Source organism: Oryzias melastigma, linkage group LG16 (genome assembly GCF_002922805.2).
Source record: "Oryzias melastigma strain HK-1 linkage group LG16, ASM292280v2, whole genome shotgun sequence".
Lineage (NCBI taxonomy): Eukaryota > Metazoa > Chordata > Actinopteri > Beloniformes > Adrianichthyidae > Oryzias > Oryzias melastigma.
In genome coordinates this window covers 27,840,352-27,857,961 of record NC_050527.1, presented here as the reverse complement: position 1 = coordinate 27,857,961, position 17,610 = coordinate 27,840,352, and the positions used below count along the sequence as shown (strand labels likewise).

Here is a 17,610-nt window from a genome sequence, read left to right as displayed (position 1 = left end):
AGTGATGAAAACATTAAAAAACACCAATACAGCGCTAAACTAGCGATTCCTCTTTGTGGCAGTATTCTTCTTTACCGCCGCTAACTTTTTCAAACATTAAATTCCTGCTCTACGTGATGTACACAAAGTAAAGCGAGAAAAAGACGAACTGCTGGATGACCTCCATTGTTGTTGCTTTGCTAGTCGTCGCACTACAGTGACTTAACGACACGCTAGCGGTCTACACCAAAACAAACCCCCCAAATGGAAGCGAGGCTTAACTGAGTGGAACCGCTCACCAGAATTAACTGGACCGAACCGTTCAGTGGAAACAAGGCTTTAATTTGACAATCGGACCAGTTTCAAGACTATCTACTATGGATTTTATCTTTCTTTTCTCTGTTTGAGTATTTTATTGGAATTGTATATATTTGTATTTGTATATATGTATCAGCTCTGCAGGGAAACTCGAAAACTCTGAATTGAAACTGAAAACAAAGCTAAAAGCAAACAGGGAAAAACAGAAAAAAAGGAAAAAGTACAAATACACATTCATTTTTTATTGGTAATAGTTTTAGTTTTTCTTTTTTTAATTCAAGTTCAACACATTTTTTTCATATTTCTCTCAAGTTTTCAACATTATTTTTTAAAATGCTCAATTCCTTTTTTTCAAAGTTTCAATAATTCTTTCAAGTTTTTAATATGTATTTTCAAATTTTCTTTTTCTTTTTCTTTTATTTCTAATCTTTTTTTTATTCACTTTAAGCTGGTCCTGATTTGACTCCATAATCTATTTTCTTTTAAATTGGTGTCAAAACCATTGACTGCATCTGGAAATTGGACTGATTAGGCCCCGCCCCCTGGCGTTCAAACAGGAAGTAACTCAAAGAAGCCAAAATCCCACAGACTTCAGTAGAGAAATAAACATTCTTTAATCACTCATTTTAATTGGTCAGAATAAACATTCTGGCTCCGAAGTCTTTTTAACATAGTTTAAGTTATTGAAGTTATAAACTGACCAATCAGATACCTCAAAAAAAGTAGGTGGAGCCTTCTGACCCAACGTTCAATAGGTTTGACAGATTGTGTAATGGTAGGGGTGTGGCCTTCCTACAAGCTCACTCCTGATTGGCCAGAGTGGTTTCCATAGAGTCGGATCAATCGCTGCTTCCCGACGATGTCTGGCTCCAACATGGCGACTTATGTGATTGGATCCTAAAGTAAACCGTTTCTCAGATACAGTCAAAGGTCAAATCCCAAACGTTAGGTGTGGAGATGACGGAGATCGAGGGTCTGTTTCTATGGTGACAGAACAGGGAGGGTCGTGGGTAAAAGTGTGTTCCCCGTCTGCGTTCCTCAGGCTGCTGCTGAGAGGCTGCGAGCTGTCCGCCTACATGTACGTCTGGGAGCATTTCCGCCTGCTGGAGCTGCCCTGGGACTCCGCCTGGACCTGGTGGTTCACCCTGATCGGCGTCGACTTTGGCTACTACTGGGTCCACCGCTTCGCTCACGGTACCAATGAGTTCTAAACTTTGTTCTAAACTCTCTTATCTTTGAACATTTAAATAAGCCAAGGAGACGATTGGTCCTTTTTTTCAATGACCATGTCTGCAGCCAAAACCAGCCACCCACCCGCCTGATCACACCAGCCTTCTTCATGCTGCTGACGAACAAACAGAGACTACAAAGTCAGCCGATGATAAATGACTCTGAAATGTTGATTTAGTTTCCGTCCCTGCTGGGCGGAGCTGTGAACATGGCACTCACATCATGTTTTCCTGGACACTGCAGAGGAAGCAATTATTTTTGAGTTACATCCAGCTGCTTTGGAGCTGCGCAGATGTGAGGGGCCTCGCTCTGCGGCGGCGGGCGGGCTGTGGTCTGCGCTCGCCGCTGCCACAGCAACGCCGCTACACACCAGAGCTGCAGCATCTCTGACTGAGGAGAGGCTGGTAGAAAGGATCATCTCCGAGATGCATCTTCTCAGGTGCAGAGAGGTTTATTTGGGTCACCCCCCCCAGCCTGTATGGTTCTGGAGTAAAGTCCAGTCCGCTGTGTTGATGTTAGAATCTGACTCAACAGAAGCTGTGCTTATATAAGCCCAGCTCAGCAGGAGCAGCCGGCACACTTTAGAGGTGAGAACATCACTGAGGAATGCAGTCGGACATTTTTACCTTCACTTTGATTCCACTGTTATTTAAAAAAAACTCATGACTTTTAAAAAAGCTTTAATTTCAAAGTAAAAGCTCTGCTTTTCTGTTTCAATTTTTAGTTTGTCTTTTAAATTTCTCACTCAAATACAGACTCATGTGGAGTTCAGCTGCAAAACTGATGCATGTTTGACAGCTTTCACACTGGCCTGTTTGGTTCACACTAGTTTGGTTTGAAAAAATCAGCAAAGTTTAGTCTAGATGAGGAGTCAGCAACCTTTAACAGTAAAAGAGCCATTTGGGCTATTTTTCTACTGTGCAGCCGCATAGTCTCACTTTAGCCTTTAAGAAATTTGGATTTGCATCCATGACCTTCTTTTTTTTAATAATAAATATGAACTTTGTCGATTTTTTTTTTTGGCACAAACAAAAGCAAAAACATAAAAAGAACCTAGCATCTCTCAAAATGGGATTTTTTTAAAGCTTATTTTCAAAATAAAAGCTGCTCTGTGCCAAACATGATAATCTCTGAGCAGCTAGTAACTAATGTTGTGCAGCATAAGATAATATGTGCTTATAACTCTTGAAAGATCAAACTTTTTACCAAAGTTCTCCTTTGCATATCAAATCAGTTCATTCTGGAGGTAGAGTTGATCAAACAAGACGTCTTCAGGTCAACAGAATGTAAAAACTACAGAGTTTATCATCTACGTGAACCTCAGATATTAATTTACACATGTAACTAATCTAAATTAAATAAGTGCTAATTCAGTGATCAGCATTTTTTATATATTTTGCCTAAACAGGAGAAAAGTGAGGACAAGTCAGCAGGTAAAGACGCTCGTCGATGTTCATTAGTCCAACTGTAACAAGACTCGATTTTCTTCTTTGTGCTTTTTGTTTCCTTCCTGGTCGGCGCTCACATCAGTTAGCTCCGCCTCCAAACCAGCTTCTATTTGAACCGTATCATCCTTTCAGGTGGTCTGCTTCTGTTTGGAAACAGAGGCTTCAGATCATCATGAAAAATGGCTTTTTAAGACACTTAGGTTGTGGGATTTTGGTTAAAAACGTCATAATTAAAACACTACTGGGAATGTTTTTTTAAATAAAAAATGGTCATAGGAAGACTTTAAACTCCAATTAACAGAATTCCAACGGATCCTGAAGTGGAGAAAACCGTCTTTGTCCCACTATGCCAGACATTATGCTAAATGGTATGCTAACGTAATGTGTAGCTTTTCGTCCCAAACCGGCTTTTCTCTGCATCAGAATCGGAGGATTTCTGTTGTGTCCAAATCCTGGCCTCAAGGCCCGGCCTCCTGCAGGTTATCCAGAAATCCTGTGTCATCTGCTGATTACCTGGATCAGGTGTTTCAGCCAATAAGAAGCCCTAAATCCAGACACCTGGTTTAGACCAGGAGTCCCCAAACTACGGCCCGCGGGCCGGATCCGGCCCTCCTCCACATCTGGCCCCGCCCCCCCAAACTGTTTTGGATAAATTAGACATCTTTCCAGTTTTTAGGGTAATTTAGCTTTTTGCTAATTTTTCAGCTGCATGCTAGCTGTTTTGGCAAATTTAGAATTTTTTGAGTTTTTTTGGCTAATTTGGCACTTCGCTAATATTTTAGCTAGCTATCAGCTTCAGTGTTTTTAGCTATCAGTTTAAGCATCTTCAGCTATTCATCTATAGCAGGTAATGCTATATATCTAGTTATTGAAATGTTTTAGTATTATTTTTTTCTGTGAAGATTACAGAAATTATTTACATTTTGGCTTTGTGGGGCTTTTTGAAAAACCATAAATCTTTACGTTTAGGCTGTGATTGTTGGACTTTTTCTGTTGGCCTACAAACCGACCCCGACGCCTCATCAGAGAAGAAAACAGTTCTGTGGCCCTCACAGGAGAAAGTTTACCTGGTTTAGACGGTTGAAAAGTTACGGAAACTCAAAGAAGGCCGACTCTGGAGCTACAGCTGCGTTTAAGGGTTAAACTGTGTGATTGTTGTGTTAATATGTAAGATTGAAGTAAAACTAAAAGTGATTGGTTCCATTTTTGATCTAAACTTAAGCCTCACATCATAAATCATAATGCAGGAGAAGATCAAAGCTTTGCTGCAGTTACTCATTAGTGCCACAGCTGAACATGCTCAGACCCACAAACGTCCAGTAAATACCTGCTCCGGTCAGTCAGAGGATGATGGTTTGGAATGTCCTTTTGTCCTATTTTTACTGTTGTTTTTGCATTATTAGCTAAAATAGACGACGTAAAACCTTCAGTCGGATCATTTCTGTACAAAGTGGCCAAACTTTTCTGTTGGGTTCGTCTGAGAAACGTCCGGCGGGCCGAGGAAGCTGTTTTCCCCTAAGCTCCGCCTCGGCGTTCAGGTTAACGGAGCTCGGTTTGCTTCACGTCGGACAGAACTTTCCATTTCCTCCTCTCCCGGCTCGGTGGAACATTGTGGGGTCGTGGTGTAGAAGCTGAGCAGTCTCAATGTGGATATCCGACCCCCCCATGCTGGACTCCACCACAGTCTTCTCCTCTTACTCGGGACGGATGTGAGGGATGCTTTAGTCCTCCGAACAGAAGGAACGCTCGGTCTGGACTTTTATTTTTCTTCACAATAATAGAGCAATAAATCTTCTTATTAGCAGTGAGGGAAAGATTAGAGCATAAACGTCCAAGAAGAGGCAGCAAATGATTTTCTGCTGGGGAAATATGAGGCGGCATTACCTCAGCATAAAATGCCATTTTCAGTTGAACCGCTTTTATGGCCGTTTTCATAGTTTCCTTCTCATTATTCCTACATGAAAAGACAGCTCCGGCACAATTAAGCGGAAAGTTCTTGGCAGCGGCGCTCGCCGATGACATCTCCAGCGAGGAGACGAAGCTGCTCCAGGATCTGAGATAGCAACAGTTTAACCCTTTAACGCCGGAGCGCCACTGTTTATGTTCTGTGATTTGCTATGATTGTGTGATTGCTTAGTGAGCATTTTTGTACTTTTTTGGCACGTAAAAACTCAATCATACTTTCAGTGATTTCAACACTCGGTGGAGAAAAAGTTCAGCTCGTTCAGTTTCTGAAACACTGACTAATTTATGAAAACGTCTTCAAATGTCAAAATTTTAAGTAGATTAGTAACACGCTTTTAAATATATTCATGGTCTATGTTTTCATTTTTATAGTAATTCAAAAAAATGGGAGTATAGCTAATATTTTAGCAACATGCTAACGTGTTTTGGCTACTGATGTTTTATAGGCTAATTTAGAGTTTAGCTTCTATTTTAGCAACATGCTAAAGTTTCTGACTAATTTAGTTTACTGAGGAATTTTGGGCTATTTTGGAGTTTAGCTAATATTTAAGCAATGTGTTAGCTTTTTTGCTAATTTGGCATCTACTGAGTTTTTTTTCCAGTTTGGAGTTTAGCTAGTATTTTAGCAAAATATTAAGGGTTTTCACTATTTTTTTTTCTGGGGGTTTTAGTTTAATTTAGTGTTTAGCTTATATTTTAGAAACATGCTAACATTTTTGGCAAAATTGTTATTTTCTGAGGTTTTTTATACTAATTTAGTGTTTAGCATCTTTTTTAGCAACAGGCTAATGTTTTTGACTAATTTAGTTTACTGATGAATTTTGGGCTATTTTGAGGTTTCACTAGTATTTTAGCAATGAGCTAGCTTTTTTTGGGCTAATTTGGCATCTAATAAGGTTTTTTAGGCTAAATTGGAGTTTAAGTAGTATTTTAGCAAAATGTTAAATATTTTTGCAAAATTGGCATGTATCAGGGATTTTACTACAAATTTTTTCCGAAATGAAGGTCAACTTCAGCGCTCTTTCATAGTTCTTTAAGAACATCTCCTGTCTTTTAGGAAATTGAACATTTTGCAAATACCTTTTGCATTTTCAGTAAATCCCTGCAGCAGTTAGTCAATTGTGTTGCCATTTTCAGAAAGCTTCAGCATCTTTAGCAACTACTTTCAGCGAAAAGAATTCACACTAACATTATCGCAGGTTACGCAACTTTTCTAGTTATTGTTCCTTATTTATCCTTTCGTATTTTTATTGATTCGCAAAACCTCAATCATACTTTCAGCAATGTAAGCAATCTTGTTATCAAAACATTAAACTTGAGATTCCTGCGTGTACTTTTGGTATTCATTACGATTTGTAAGATTTAATGCAAAAAAAAAAAATGTAAGCCACTATTGAAAATGAATGAAAAATTTTCTAATTTATGCAATTAAATATATCCAGCATGTTCAGGACATTCATGCTCTTATGCAATTTTTGAAATTGTACGCAATTATGTAAATAGTACGCACATTTTTCAGTTTTTTCTTTTGTGTAATTCCTCAAATATTTGTCCACTTCCTGCAAATTATGCATGTTTGGTATCAAAACGTTCAGCATGTTAAGGACATTCATGCTACTGAGGTTTTAAAGGCTAATTTTGAATTTAGCTAATATTTTAGCACCATGCTACGTTTTTGGCTAATTTATCATCTGGAGTTAGGCTGATATTTTAGCACACGTTAGCTTTTTGGGCTATTTTGGTCTTTACTAACATTTTTTGGGCAAATTTGAAATTAAGTTATTATTTAAGCATCGTGCTAACGTTTTTGGCTAATTTGGCAACTACTGAGGAATTTTGGGGCCGATTCTGAGTTAAGATAATATTTTAGCAACATGCTAACTTTTCTGACTAATGTTACATCTACTGGGGTTTTGGGCTAATTCTTGCCTTTCATGCATTTTACATTTTTTCCAATTTAATCAAAAAAATTTTTAAATTCTTTGAGCACTTTCTGCAATTTCTGCAAGTTTAAGTCTTTTAGCAACTTTAGCATTATGCAAATAGCTTTAGCATTTTCAGCAAATCCCTTCGGTAATTACAGTAAACTTCTTCAGCATCTTCAGTGACCACATACAGCAAGAGCATTTAAACTAGCGTTATTGCAGAAAATGCCGCACTTCTAATGTTTTTTACTGTTAATTGCTCACGCCGCTTTTCTCCTTGAAAATCTGCTGGTGTTATCGCGTTAACGGTTGATTTTTTTGGTGTTTGTTTACATATTCCTCAGAGTTTTGAGTTGAAGCTTTATTTAAAATGAACCATCAGCAACAGTTGGGTTCGGCTCCTCTTTCTCCGAGCGCTTCTATTTAGATCCGGGCCGGGACCACGTGGTTCTGGCTGAGCGGGAGGCGGCCTCCTCTCCGTTGTTGACAGCCCCGTTGATTCTGTTTATTCTGACCTCAGATGGCGAGCGCCACTAATAGCAGCTCTGCTCCTGAGCGGCGTCTAAATCCAGGCACGGCAGCCGGCGAGAAGCCATTAATCAGCCAGTCAGCTGTCGGAGCGCTGATTATACGTGAGGTAATGCAGCAACGCTGCCGTCGTCTCACCGCATTCGCTGCTGCGCGGCCTTCGCTTCCAGCAGCCCGGCTCCCTCAGAAATGCTGTCATTACATCCGCACAGTGAAATAATTTGAGAGAAAGGTAAAAGCTGGAATTAGTAAAGTAAAAGTGAACATTTTTGAGGTCGGGTTTGTGTTTTCTGGCAGAAGGGATGTTTTCAGTGTAAGCCGGTCGACTCGCCAGAGAAAATGAAGAAATTTAAAATTTTTAGGACAAATGAACAAAGTTTGGGTTAAACCGATGAATTAACTAAACGTTAAAATCTGAAGAAAAGCATCACAAGAAACAATGCAGCTGTTTTTAATAAAGTAACTAATAGGGAAGCCATTTCATTTAGAAAACAAAAAACATAACAAATTGATCAAATGTTCTTCCAATTTTAACAATTAAGTAAAAATAATAAACTGCAACAAATAATTAATAAAGTAAAAATGAATGAATTTGGGAACAATATGACAGTAGCCCAGCGGGGGTCATTCAACAGAAGATCCTTCATCTCGAACAGAGGTCACTTTTTGATCAGTGCTTGGCTCCGCCTCTTCTCCAACAAGGTTTCTAATCAAATTCAAGGCTAAATAAAACATTTAAATGTATTTGATCTCTAACAAGTGCTGCAAAAACAAACAAAAATACCTCAAATTAGCAACAATTTCTAAAAGAAAAAGAAAACATTTTAAATGTAAAACATCAAATCAGTAGATGAGTCCATTGGATGATACAGGAAGTTCTCCTGAGGAAGCAGGAAGTAAAGACAGAGATCGACCAGCATCGGGGATCCAAACTCTGAAACCACTGATGCTGTAAAGTCCACCTTGTTGGGCGCCGACAGAGACAGACTCGTGCTCTGTCCAAAAGTGATAACGGAGGAGCAGAACCTTTCGACCTCTGACCTCATGCGATTGTCTGCTGGTCGGGTTTATTTTTGGCGGTTCGTGACCTCTCCAGCCCGCTCGGTCTGCGTTCAGACCTCCGTGGAAACCACACTGTGAAAGGTTGAGATAAGGGTGGACCCCCGCTTCCTGAGCGTGTCGGGGGGGTGTTTTTACTGGGCCGTGGCTGCCGGGTCGACGCCCTTCCTCGCCGCTCCGGCCTGCGGAGGAGCAGCAGCTGCTCGGACAAACAGATGTGCTCCGCGTCCCTGAGGAGTCGCGCCGATGTGGAGGTTATTGTTTGAAAAGGAGCTGCAGGAGACTGACCCCCCCAGGGAGCAGCTCTTCATAAATCTTCCCCCCGTTGACGGCGAGTTCCTGGATGGGTGCAGGTTGCACGCCTGACGGAGGAATCCAGGCCCCCGCTCGGTTTGCTGGCGGTGTGGCGCGGTCAGGATGTGGGGGGGCTGTCCCGCCACAGCAGAGGAGTGAGAACCTCAGGGGGGCAAAGACAACATCAGCGGGCATCTGCAGGTCCCACACCTGCTGTAAGCTGCTGAAACAGAGGAAAGGAACCTCATCGCCGTGACGACCACGAAGAACAGACGGGCTGATGGGAGGAGAGACGCCGTCCGCCCTCCTGGACTCTGAGCACCGATGGAAGAACGGATGATGAGGACACTCCTGCATAAATGATGGAAGTACATTAGAAAAAACAATATTTAAAATAATGTACTATTATATAAAACACTTTAATGAAACAGATCAAACTGTTATTAAACTAATTCATTGGTTTGATTAGTTTAAAAAGGTTTTTTTTTTTTAGTTTTCTAACAGTTTTTTTTAGGATTTTTCTTTACATTTCCTTGATCCACTAAATTATTAGTATGAATTATTCAAGATTTTTCTTTCTACTGCATTTTTTGGAGTACAACGCCTGGTTCACACAAGCTGGAACGGAGACCGCCTCCATTTGGCGCCCTTGTTCGTTTCGCTGTCTGGTCTATTTTGTGCGCGAGCCACGCGCGATACGCGTCAATTCTGGCAGGAAGTTACACCAAGACACACAGAAAAATCTGGTTTATTATATATATATATATATATATATATTTTACTGATATACACAGACATCAGTAAAAGTGAACGGAGCGGGGGTGGGGTCGGGGAGCAGAAGCACCTGTCGACCATCATGTAAAGATGGGCGTCTGTTGTGAACTGGTGGTTGTGTGCTCACTCCGCCCACACTGCTTAACAGCTCTTCTGCATCCAGTGTGAAGCAGGTGCGACTTATGTGGTTTTTTTTATTAATTATTTTTTTTCTTAAACCAACAACAGCTAGAGGGCGCTGTAGATGTGTGTATCAGTATTTGCTACTAACCCCAAAGCAGAAGAAGAAGCGCCGCGCCGTCTTACTTTCCGCTCAGTGAAAGTAAGACGGCGAAACTATGAAATCCTCTCAATAGGCTGGAGTGTGGATGAGATGTTCAGTCCTCAGTTCTTAAACCCGAGAGTCTCCTGTCCTGTTGTTCCTCAGGGTTCAGCTCTGGGACCTCCAGTTTTCACTCTCACTCCAGTCCAGATTAACCAAATTAAACTTTATTTATAAAGCACTGTAACAATTTCTGCAAAACCCAAGAGATGCACGGTTATGTAGAATGAAAAACGTATTGGTGATGGTGTTAAAATCAAATATGAGATGAATATCAGGTGAGTAAATGAAAAACGTTTAGGAGAAGACTTAAAATTAGACAGCAAAGCAGACGTATTTCAGGAGGTTGTTCCAAAGTTTTGAAGTTACTACTGAAAGTGTGGTCATCAGTGAATTTGTGGTTCTTCAGGGAGGTGGAGCAGATCAGTAGGAGTACCCACGGTTCCTGAGGAATGTTAAAGAACTCCAGTTATTCTAACAAATCTCAGAAACGCCAGAACAAATGTCAGCCATTGCCTTACAGTAGCCTGTGTGAGTCTAAAAAGGTGGTAAATAAACAAGTTGGCCACGCGGTCTGTACGTGTTGGCTAACGTTTTATCACCAGCTGTTTGCTTTTGTGTGGTGACCTCGGTGACCTCGCTGTCTGGCTTTTACCGCCAGCAGACGTTTACTAAGGGCTTCTACACAAACACTAAAAATGTGGTCACATTTCAGATATTTTTTTACATTTGAGAGTCATTATGTTTGCTGATGATAACAATATGTTTTGTTCAGGACAAAATATTGATCAGTTGCTGAATGTTGTTGAACAAGAATTCAATTTGATTAAGAAATTGTTTGATTATAACAAGTTATCTCTAAATGAAAACAAACTAAATGTATGTTTTTTTCTAGTAATAAAGAGGTTGAAAATTTTAAATTATATTTAACTGGTGCAGAAATCCAATGTGTTATAAAAGTTAAGTTTTTAGGAGTAATAATTGATGATAAATTATCTTGGAAATCTCATATAAATTACATAAAACACAAAGTTTCTAGATCTATTGGTATTCTGTTTAAAATCAGGGATGTTTTAAACAAAAAGAGTTTGTATTTTATTTATTGTTCATTGGTTATTCTGTATTGTTCATATGTACAGACATTTGGGGAAATGCAGGAAAAACTATCATAGAATCTTTGGTTAAATTATAAAAAAAGCTATTAAAATAGTAAACAAAGCAGGATATTGTGAATCAAGTAATTCTTTATTTTGACCAAAGGTTTAAAATTAAAGGACATTGTTTAATGTTAGGGTATTAGAAGTTGTTTATAGAGTAAAACATAATTTATTTAAAAAAAAAATATACAGAAACTGTTTACTTTAAGGGTCAGTCCTTCTCCTCTCTTTGGGGTCCAGATGACTCCGCCCACATGTTGATGTGATTCCTTCATGACAAATGTGGACAAATGTGGACAGATGTGGACAAATGTGGACAAAGGTTCACAGGATTTTATGTCTGTCATGGACATTAGTGAAAGTCAAAAATCAATGTCTTGTGGGGTCCAGATGACCCCACTTTTAATGTAAACAAGCCGAGGAGAGCGGAAGGGTTACGACACTTTTGTCAAAGTCAAGGCCCGAGGGCCGGATCCGGCCCTCCGGGTAATTCTATCTGGCTCTCCAGATCATTTTATTTTATTGTTATTAATGACCCGATTTTAACTTACGCTTGTATCTGACTTTTTTTATGGAAGATTTTTTAGGATATTTTTAAGTTTAGCTAATATTTCAGCGACATGCTAGCTGTTTTGGCTAACCTAAGTTGTTATTTATTCATTTATTTTTTTTAGTTTTTTAATATTTTAGCTGGCTTTCAGCTTCAGCATTTTTAACTATCAATTTCAGCATCTTCAGCGGCCAAATTCAGCTTCCAGCATTCACACTACTGTATATCTAGTTCATAATTTTGTTAAAAAATTATGGTTTTAAAGTTTTAAAAATGTAGTTTCAGAGTGTTAAATAAATGTTTATCCTGTTCAGCTCGCGACCTCAGGTGTGTTTTGGATTTTGGCCTCTTGTGCGATTGAGTTTGACACTCCTGATTTAAGAAGTCTTTATTATTTTGAACTGGTAAAAGTTTCTAAATTATTGTTTTTTATTATTTTTGATTGTATCTATTTTTTCTCACGTTGGTCAGCATGGACATTGTCAAGTTTTCAAGGAAAGGCATCGAATATGCTTCATAAGCTATTTATTTTTTAATTGGTTGTTTATATTGTTTATACAGTACAAATGGCAACTTAACCAACAGATATGAACAGATCCGTAAGGTGCAGCTCGACAGCTCTTTGGTGGAAAGTCGGCCTTAATTGAATCAAATCAAACCAAATTTTATTTGTAGAGCACTTTTCCGGCTGATGTGGCTCAAAGTCCTTCATGTAAAAGTATTTTCCAAACTAAAATTATAAACAAAGAATACTCAAGGTTTTTAAGATGATAAATGATGGAGCGATACCCTCTTCAAAGGAGAATGAAGCGTTTTCGCTCCTCGGCTGCTCCCGCCTCCAAACTGTGTTTATCATATCTGTAAGTGAGCCTGACGACGGCCGAGTGTGTTTAGGTTAGAGGGACGGCGCTGTGTGGAAACCCTGAAATATGGCAGCCGGCTTGGTGGACCGTCCCACCAAGTCCAGCGCTGGGTGTTTGGGTTGGCGAACTCTCCGACAGCCTCCAATCCAAACAGTGGAGGGCCTGTTCACAGGCTGGGACAGACGGGCCGCCCCACCACTCACAGAGGGGGGTACCACACCTCCACCGTAGCAGTCGGAGCCCTGTGGAGGTTTGGGTGAAGTTAGATCTGAAAGGATTTTGTCTGGTGGCGTTCTGGAGTTTATACGTTACATAAGCATCACTTCTGACACGGCCGAGTGGGTATAAACAGTCAAAGTCTAACCGAGCATGTCTGATGGTGACCTTTGACATGTTACATAACACCGTTAATCAGGTCAGCTGTGTTGCACCATTTTACTGCAACCGTTAACGTGATAATTCCAGTAGATTTTGAAGGAGAAAAGCGGCTCTCAATTAAGAAATCACAATCAATCAAAGAGCATAAACACTGCAGCTCTGGTGTTAAAGGGTTAAAATGATCCAGTTCTTTTATAATAGTTTAAAAAAGACAAAAAGGACCAAAACAACTCAAACATCTCTGCTGACTTCTCCCATGAATCTTGATTTATGGGAAACTTCCTGCAGTTTTTTTGGCTTCATGATGTTTTACTGCAGTCAGTGTCACTTTACTGTGTTTTTTCTAAAGTGGCCATAAAGAGGTCCAATCACAGATCACACTGCTGCAGATGATGGTCTGTTTGTTCTGTACGGACTCTCAGCTTTTAAAGCCCGTCTGAGTTTATTCCATCTGGAAACGCAAACAAATCGCTGCTGATGTGTTTGTCCACTGTGAGATTAAAGCTCCACAACAAAACGGCAAACATCTAATGTAGACAATATGTCTACTTCAATGCAGCAAATGATAATTGAATCATTAACTAACAAAAACACAGTTTAAGTCTCATCTACCCACACAGGTTCTGCAGGTTTTTGGGTTGTCCGGTCCGTAGACATAGAGGAGCAGCTGCATCTTTAGGGGAGTGCATCATGAAAGTGGAACGTACCATTGTGGTGTTTCAAGTGTATCGTGAAGTATTCGTAAGGAGGTTACACTCATTTATGACGTACAGGTTGTTGAACGGTGTTCTAATGCCAGTAAGGTAGTAAGGTGTCCTCACGCAGTCCTCCTGATTTGGGGGGTCAAAAAATTCAAGATCTCTACGACATGAATGAATCTCCCCAACCTGCCCCTCACGTGTTGTTTACGTGTTCACTACCACCAGTCACCCGCAGCATACCCATAGAAAAACATGTTACATTTTGTTCTCATTCATTAAAATGTTGAACAGTTTAAAGTGTTTTAGGTCAAGTTTTGAATAACACCAATTATCTTTCATAATAATAATAAAAAAATTGTTTGTAAATTAAAAAAAAAAGTTAAAGTTTCTCACTGAAAAACAAAAGAGTTTTTGTTGAGGTTTTTATGATGTCACTATGAACTGTTTGATGGAAAATGCATTTATTTGAACTCATATTCTGGATTATTTTCTCCTGAAGAAACTTGGCTAACCAAAAATTTGACTATGGTTGGATGGATGGTGGATGGATGTTTAGGTGGATGGATGGATGATGGATGGATGAATGGATGATGGATAATGGATGGATGTTTAGGTGGATGGATGTTCAGATGGATGAATGGATGATGGATGGATGGATGGATGTTTTGGTGGATGGATGTTCAGATGGATGGATGAATGGATGATGGATAATGGATGGATGTTTAGGTGGATGAATGGATGATGGATAATGGATGGATGTTTAGGTGGATGGATGGATGTTTAGATGGATGGATGTTTAGGTGGATGGATGTTCAGATGGATGATGGATAATGGATGGATGTTTTGGTGGATGGATGGATGGATGGATGGATGGGTGATGGATAATGGATGGTTGATGGATGTTTTGGTGCATGGATGGATGATTTCAAATATTTTTAGGACCCGATGACATCTGTACTTGAAGTCAATTTAGAAGAAATGATCTTGCGATTTCGTCATTGGGAATAAGCATGAACTCTTTTGATTGATAATCCAACAGTCGATATCCCATAATCCTCTGTCATAAACGACGCCACCTAAGAATGACCACATTACTTAACCGACTGGAGGTACGTTTCAGATAGATAAAAACTTTATTAATCTCTCAAGGCAGAAATGCAGGTGTCTGGCAGCAAAACACACACAAACACTCAATAAAAATAACAATAAAAATAGCAGTTCATAAAACAAGCGTTTACTGACCCCTGGTATAAAGTTTAACTAAAAACAAACACAAGTTCCACCTGGTTTCAAAAACATTGTTATTTTTTGCTTGAATTCTTTTATTCTTATAATTTCTTTCATATCGGATCCATTCTGATTAAGAGAAGCTTAAATCCATCTTCTATTGGGGCAGGTTTTTTGATTGGCAGGTGGGCGGAGTCAACAGAACTCTCCCATCCAGCTGCGTATTTATGGAACATTGCTGGTTTGGTCGAACAAACTTCTGTCCTTCAATCAATCATTTTGGATCAGCGCTCAAGTTCTTTCACATGAAAACATTAAAGCTGATAAATGCTGACCTGCTCTGTGTGCTAACGGCTGTGCTGCAGCGTCCTCCCGTTTTCAGGGTTTGATTTCAAAGGTCCAAGGACTTGCAGACGTTTTTTTCAAAGTCAGAATCCCGTTTAGCGTAGGCGTGGTGCTACAGATGTCCGTCCCGTGATCAGCGTGCACTCATCCTTTTTATTCCTGAGAAATCCTGAGTTAGAGCTCACTGGAGACCCTCTGGAAGCGCCGTCTTCAGCATTTTTGTGTTCTTGCTGGGAATGCGCGCTCTGTGGCATTGGTTCTCACCATTAACGGGACTTCCCTCCTGAATAGCCCCTGCCAAACTATGCGATGTCCTGCCGAGCCCAGAGATGAGGACATGGGCTTGCAGTGGAGCTTAGCAGTTCGGACTTCCTATCAGTGACAACAAGCATCAATCTTGAAGGCCCTTCATCCTGGACTCTGCCGAGCATGACTTCTGCGAGAAGGAGAAAAAAAAAAGGCCTCAGGCCGCTGGAAGAAAACAAAGGCTGGATTATCCTCCCGGTGCGTCCCATAGCGGGACAATTCATCTCTGAATCCCCCACGGCTCCCAGCGGAAGCATTGCAGTGATTTTCATGTTTTCTCTGCTGCTGTAGATGCAGTAAGTCTCTCCCCACGCGTCCCTCTCACACTCAGACGCGTTCTTGGACAAAACCAATAAATAAAATGTAGCCTTCCTAACTTTAAGAGGCTTCACTGCCACACAAACCTTCTCCAGACAACCGAGGGGGGACGGCTCACCTTTGCTTTTCAGCGGCGTGTTTGTTCAGGTGCAGCGGAGAGGAGACGTTTGGTTTTATGACGGCCGGCTGCACAGAAATTCAGGGAAGAGGCCAGGTCTCCTGCAGTTGTCTTCCAGTCTGCAGGCGGGGGGGGCCGTCCACTCTGCAGATGAGATCTGATGATCTGACGTTCTCCAGTGAAAACATCAGTTCAGTCAGAGAAGTTCTAGCAGAAACTGCATCAATGTTTCAGCACTTTATCGTCTCTGAAGCATTTAAAGAAAGATTCAGCTGAAATAAAACTCAGAGCCATCAGTAGAATGAAGTAAAAACTCTGAAAGACACTCAATGCAATCACCTAAAGAACTTCAGGAACAGATGAGGAACACAAAAGAGCTTTGAAGACATTTATGTGTTCGGGACTCGGTGAGGACCAGTGGAGAACCTTCAAGAGTTTGACTGACTAAAACAGTGGTTCGGGGATTTGTAGTCTGGATTTGTGGAACCCTGATGTCTTCTGTCTGTCCTAAACTACTCATGACCTCAAGAATATTTGGGTTCTGCATCAGAACTGAGATCCAATCAATCAAGTGGACGAATATACGCCCAATATTTATTTTTAGGACCTAATTGGAATTTAATTTAGTTTTAAGATCATAAGCAGAAAATCCTCCAAAGTGTCAGAATCCTAAAAGAATTCAGCATCTATAGAGTGAAACGGACATTTCCTGGAGATACGAAAAGCCTCTTTTTGGAAAGACAGATGGACTTTTTTTTTTTTTAATCCCGTGGGAAAATTCCTGCTACAGCTGCAAATGCAGAACAAAGTTACGCCCAAAGACAAGCTGGGAGAGGAGAAAAGAAGAAGGAAGAGGAGTTGGTGGTAGATAGGGAGGCAAACCGTTGGTTTGGAGGGGTGATTGCTTTTGTGGGTGGAGCCTCAAATGGTTAGTTTCTCCATTAGAATTTATTTAAACCCTTAATGCCTGAATTTATTCACAGCTATGAACAAAAATGCTTAGTGGTGTATTTTCTTTTAAGGAAATGCTACATTTATCTAATTTTATAGCTAATTTGGTTTGTCGCATATTTGAGACAACAGGCATTAGGGGTTGAGTCGTAGAAACTGGAATTACAAATCTTTTTTCTTGGAACCGTTTTGCACATTTGTGGAAGAAAAACGATTTTTAATTTCAGTTGCAGTGATTAAAACGCCACCTGGGAGGGTTTCAAAACTGAATCCAAAGAAAAGTTTGATCCAAATTGTTGAAGTGGTTAAAATAAGCTCAGAAAAGGTGCATTTTTCTCCTCTAAGTGTTCTGATTCGCTGCTTTCTCTCTCTCTGCAGAAGTGGCCGTCCTTTGGGCCGCCCATCAGGTCCACCACAGTTCAGAGTACTACAATCTGACCACGGCCCTCCGACAGTCCGCCACCCAGCAGTTCGCCTCATGGGTAAACTCTCCGCCCCCTTAAACTGCAGCTCCGGCTAATTAAAGAAGCTGATTAATGGTTCAGAGCCACAAACAAGTGCAAACAAACGGAGACGAGCGAGCCGCTTGGATTCGCTGTTGCGTGCCGCGGGACGCCATGTCGTCCAACGGCCATTAAAAACCCATTAGTGAGTCATGCTGTTGAACGCAGTGATCAGCGTTTGTTTGAGTCTCTGCCATCACGAAGACTCCACTACAGAACCCGGTTCTGCTGAAGCTTCTGTTCATAAAAACACATTGATTTCAAAGTCCAAACTGATTAAAGCAAAAAAGAAAAGATCAGAAAAACTCAAATCATTATAAATCTTTGGTAAAAACATGATTAAAGTTTTAG

The 17,610-nt window shown here is 40.4% G+C and overlaps 1 protein-coding gene and 1 long non-coding RNA gene across 2 annotated transcripts in view; one reads left to right on the top strand and one right to left on the bottom strand.

The window, feature by feature from the left end:
* Positions 1 to 17,610, top strand: part of agmo (alkylglycerol monooxygenase) — a 70,502-nt gene that overhangs the window by 12,627 nt on the left and 40,265 nt on the right. The window contains exons 3-4 of the mRNA XM_024258605.2: positions 1,340 to 1,491; positions 17,135 to 17,238. Of these exons, the coding sequence (XP_024114373.1) occupies positions 1,340 to 1,491; positions 17,135 to 17,238 (256 nt within the window). The remainder of the gene's footprint in view (positions 1 to 1,339; positions 1,492 to 17,134; positions 17,239 to 17,610) is intronic.
* On the bottom strand, positions 7,829 to 12,455 carry LOC118599797. The gene is made up of 2 exons (XR_004949304.1): positions 12,339 to 12,455; positions 7,829 to 9,097 (listed from the first exon to the last, which is right to left on the bottom strand). It is a non-coding gene; the product is annotated as an uncharacterized LOC118599797 (long non-coding RNA).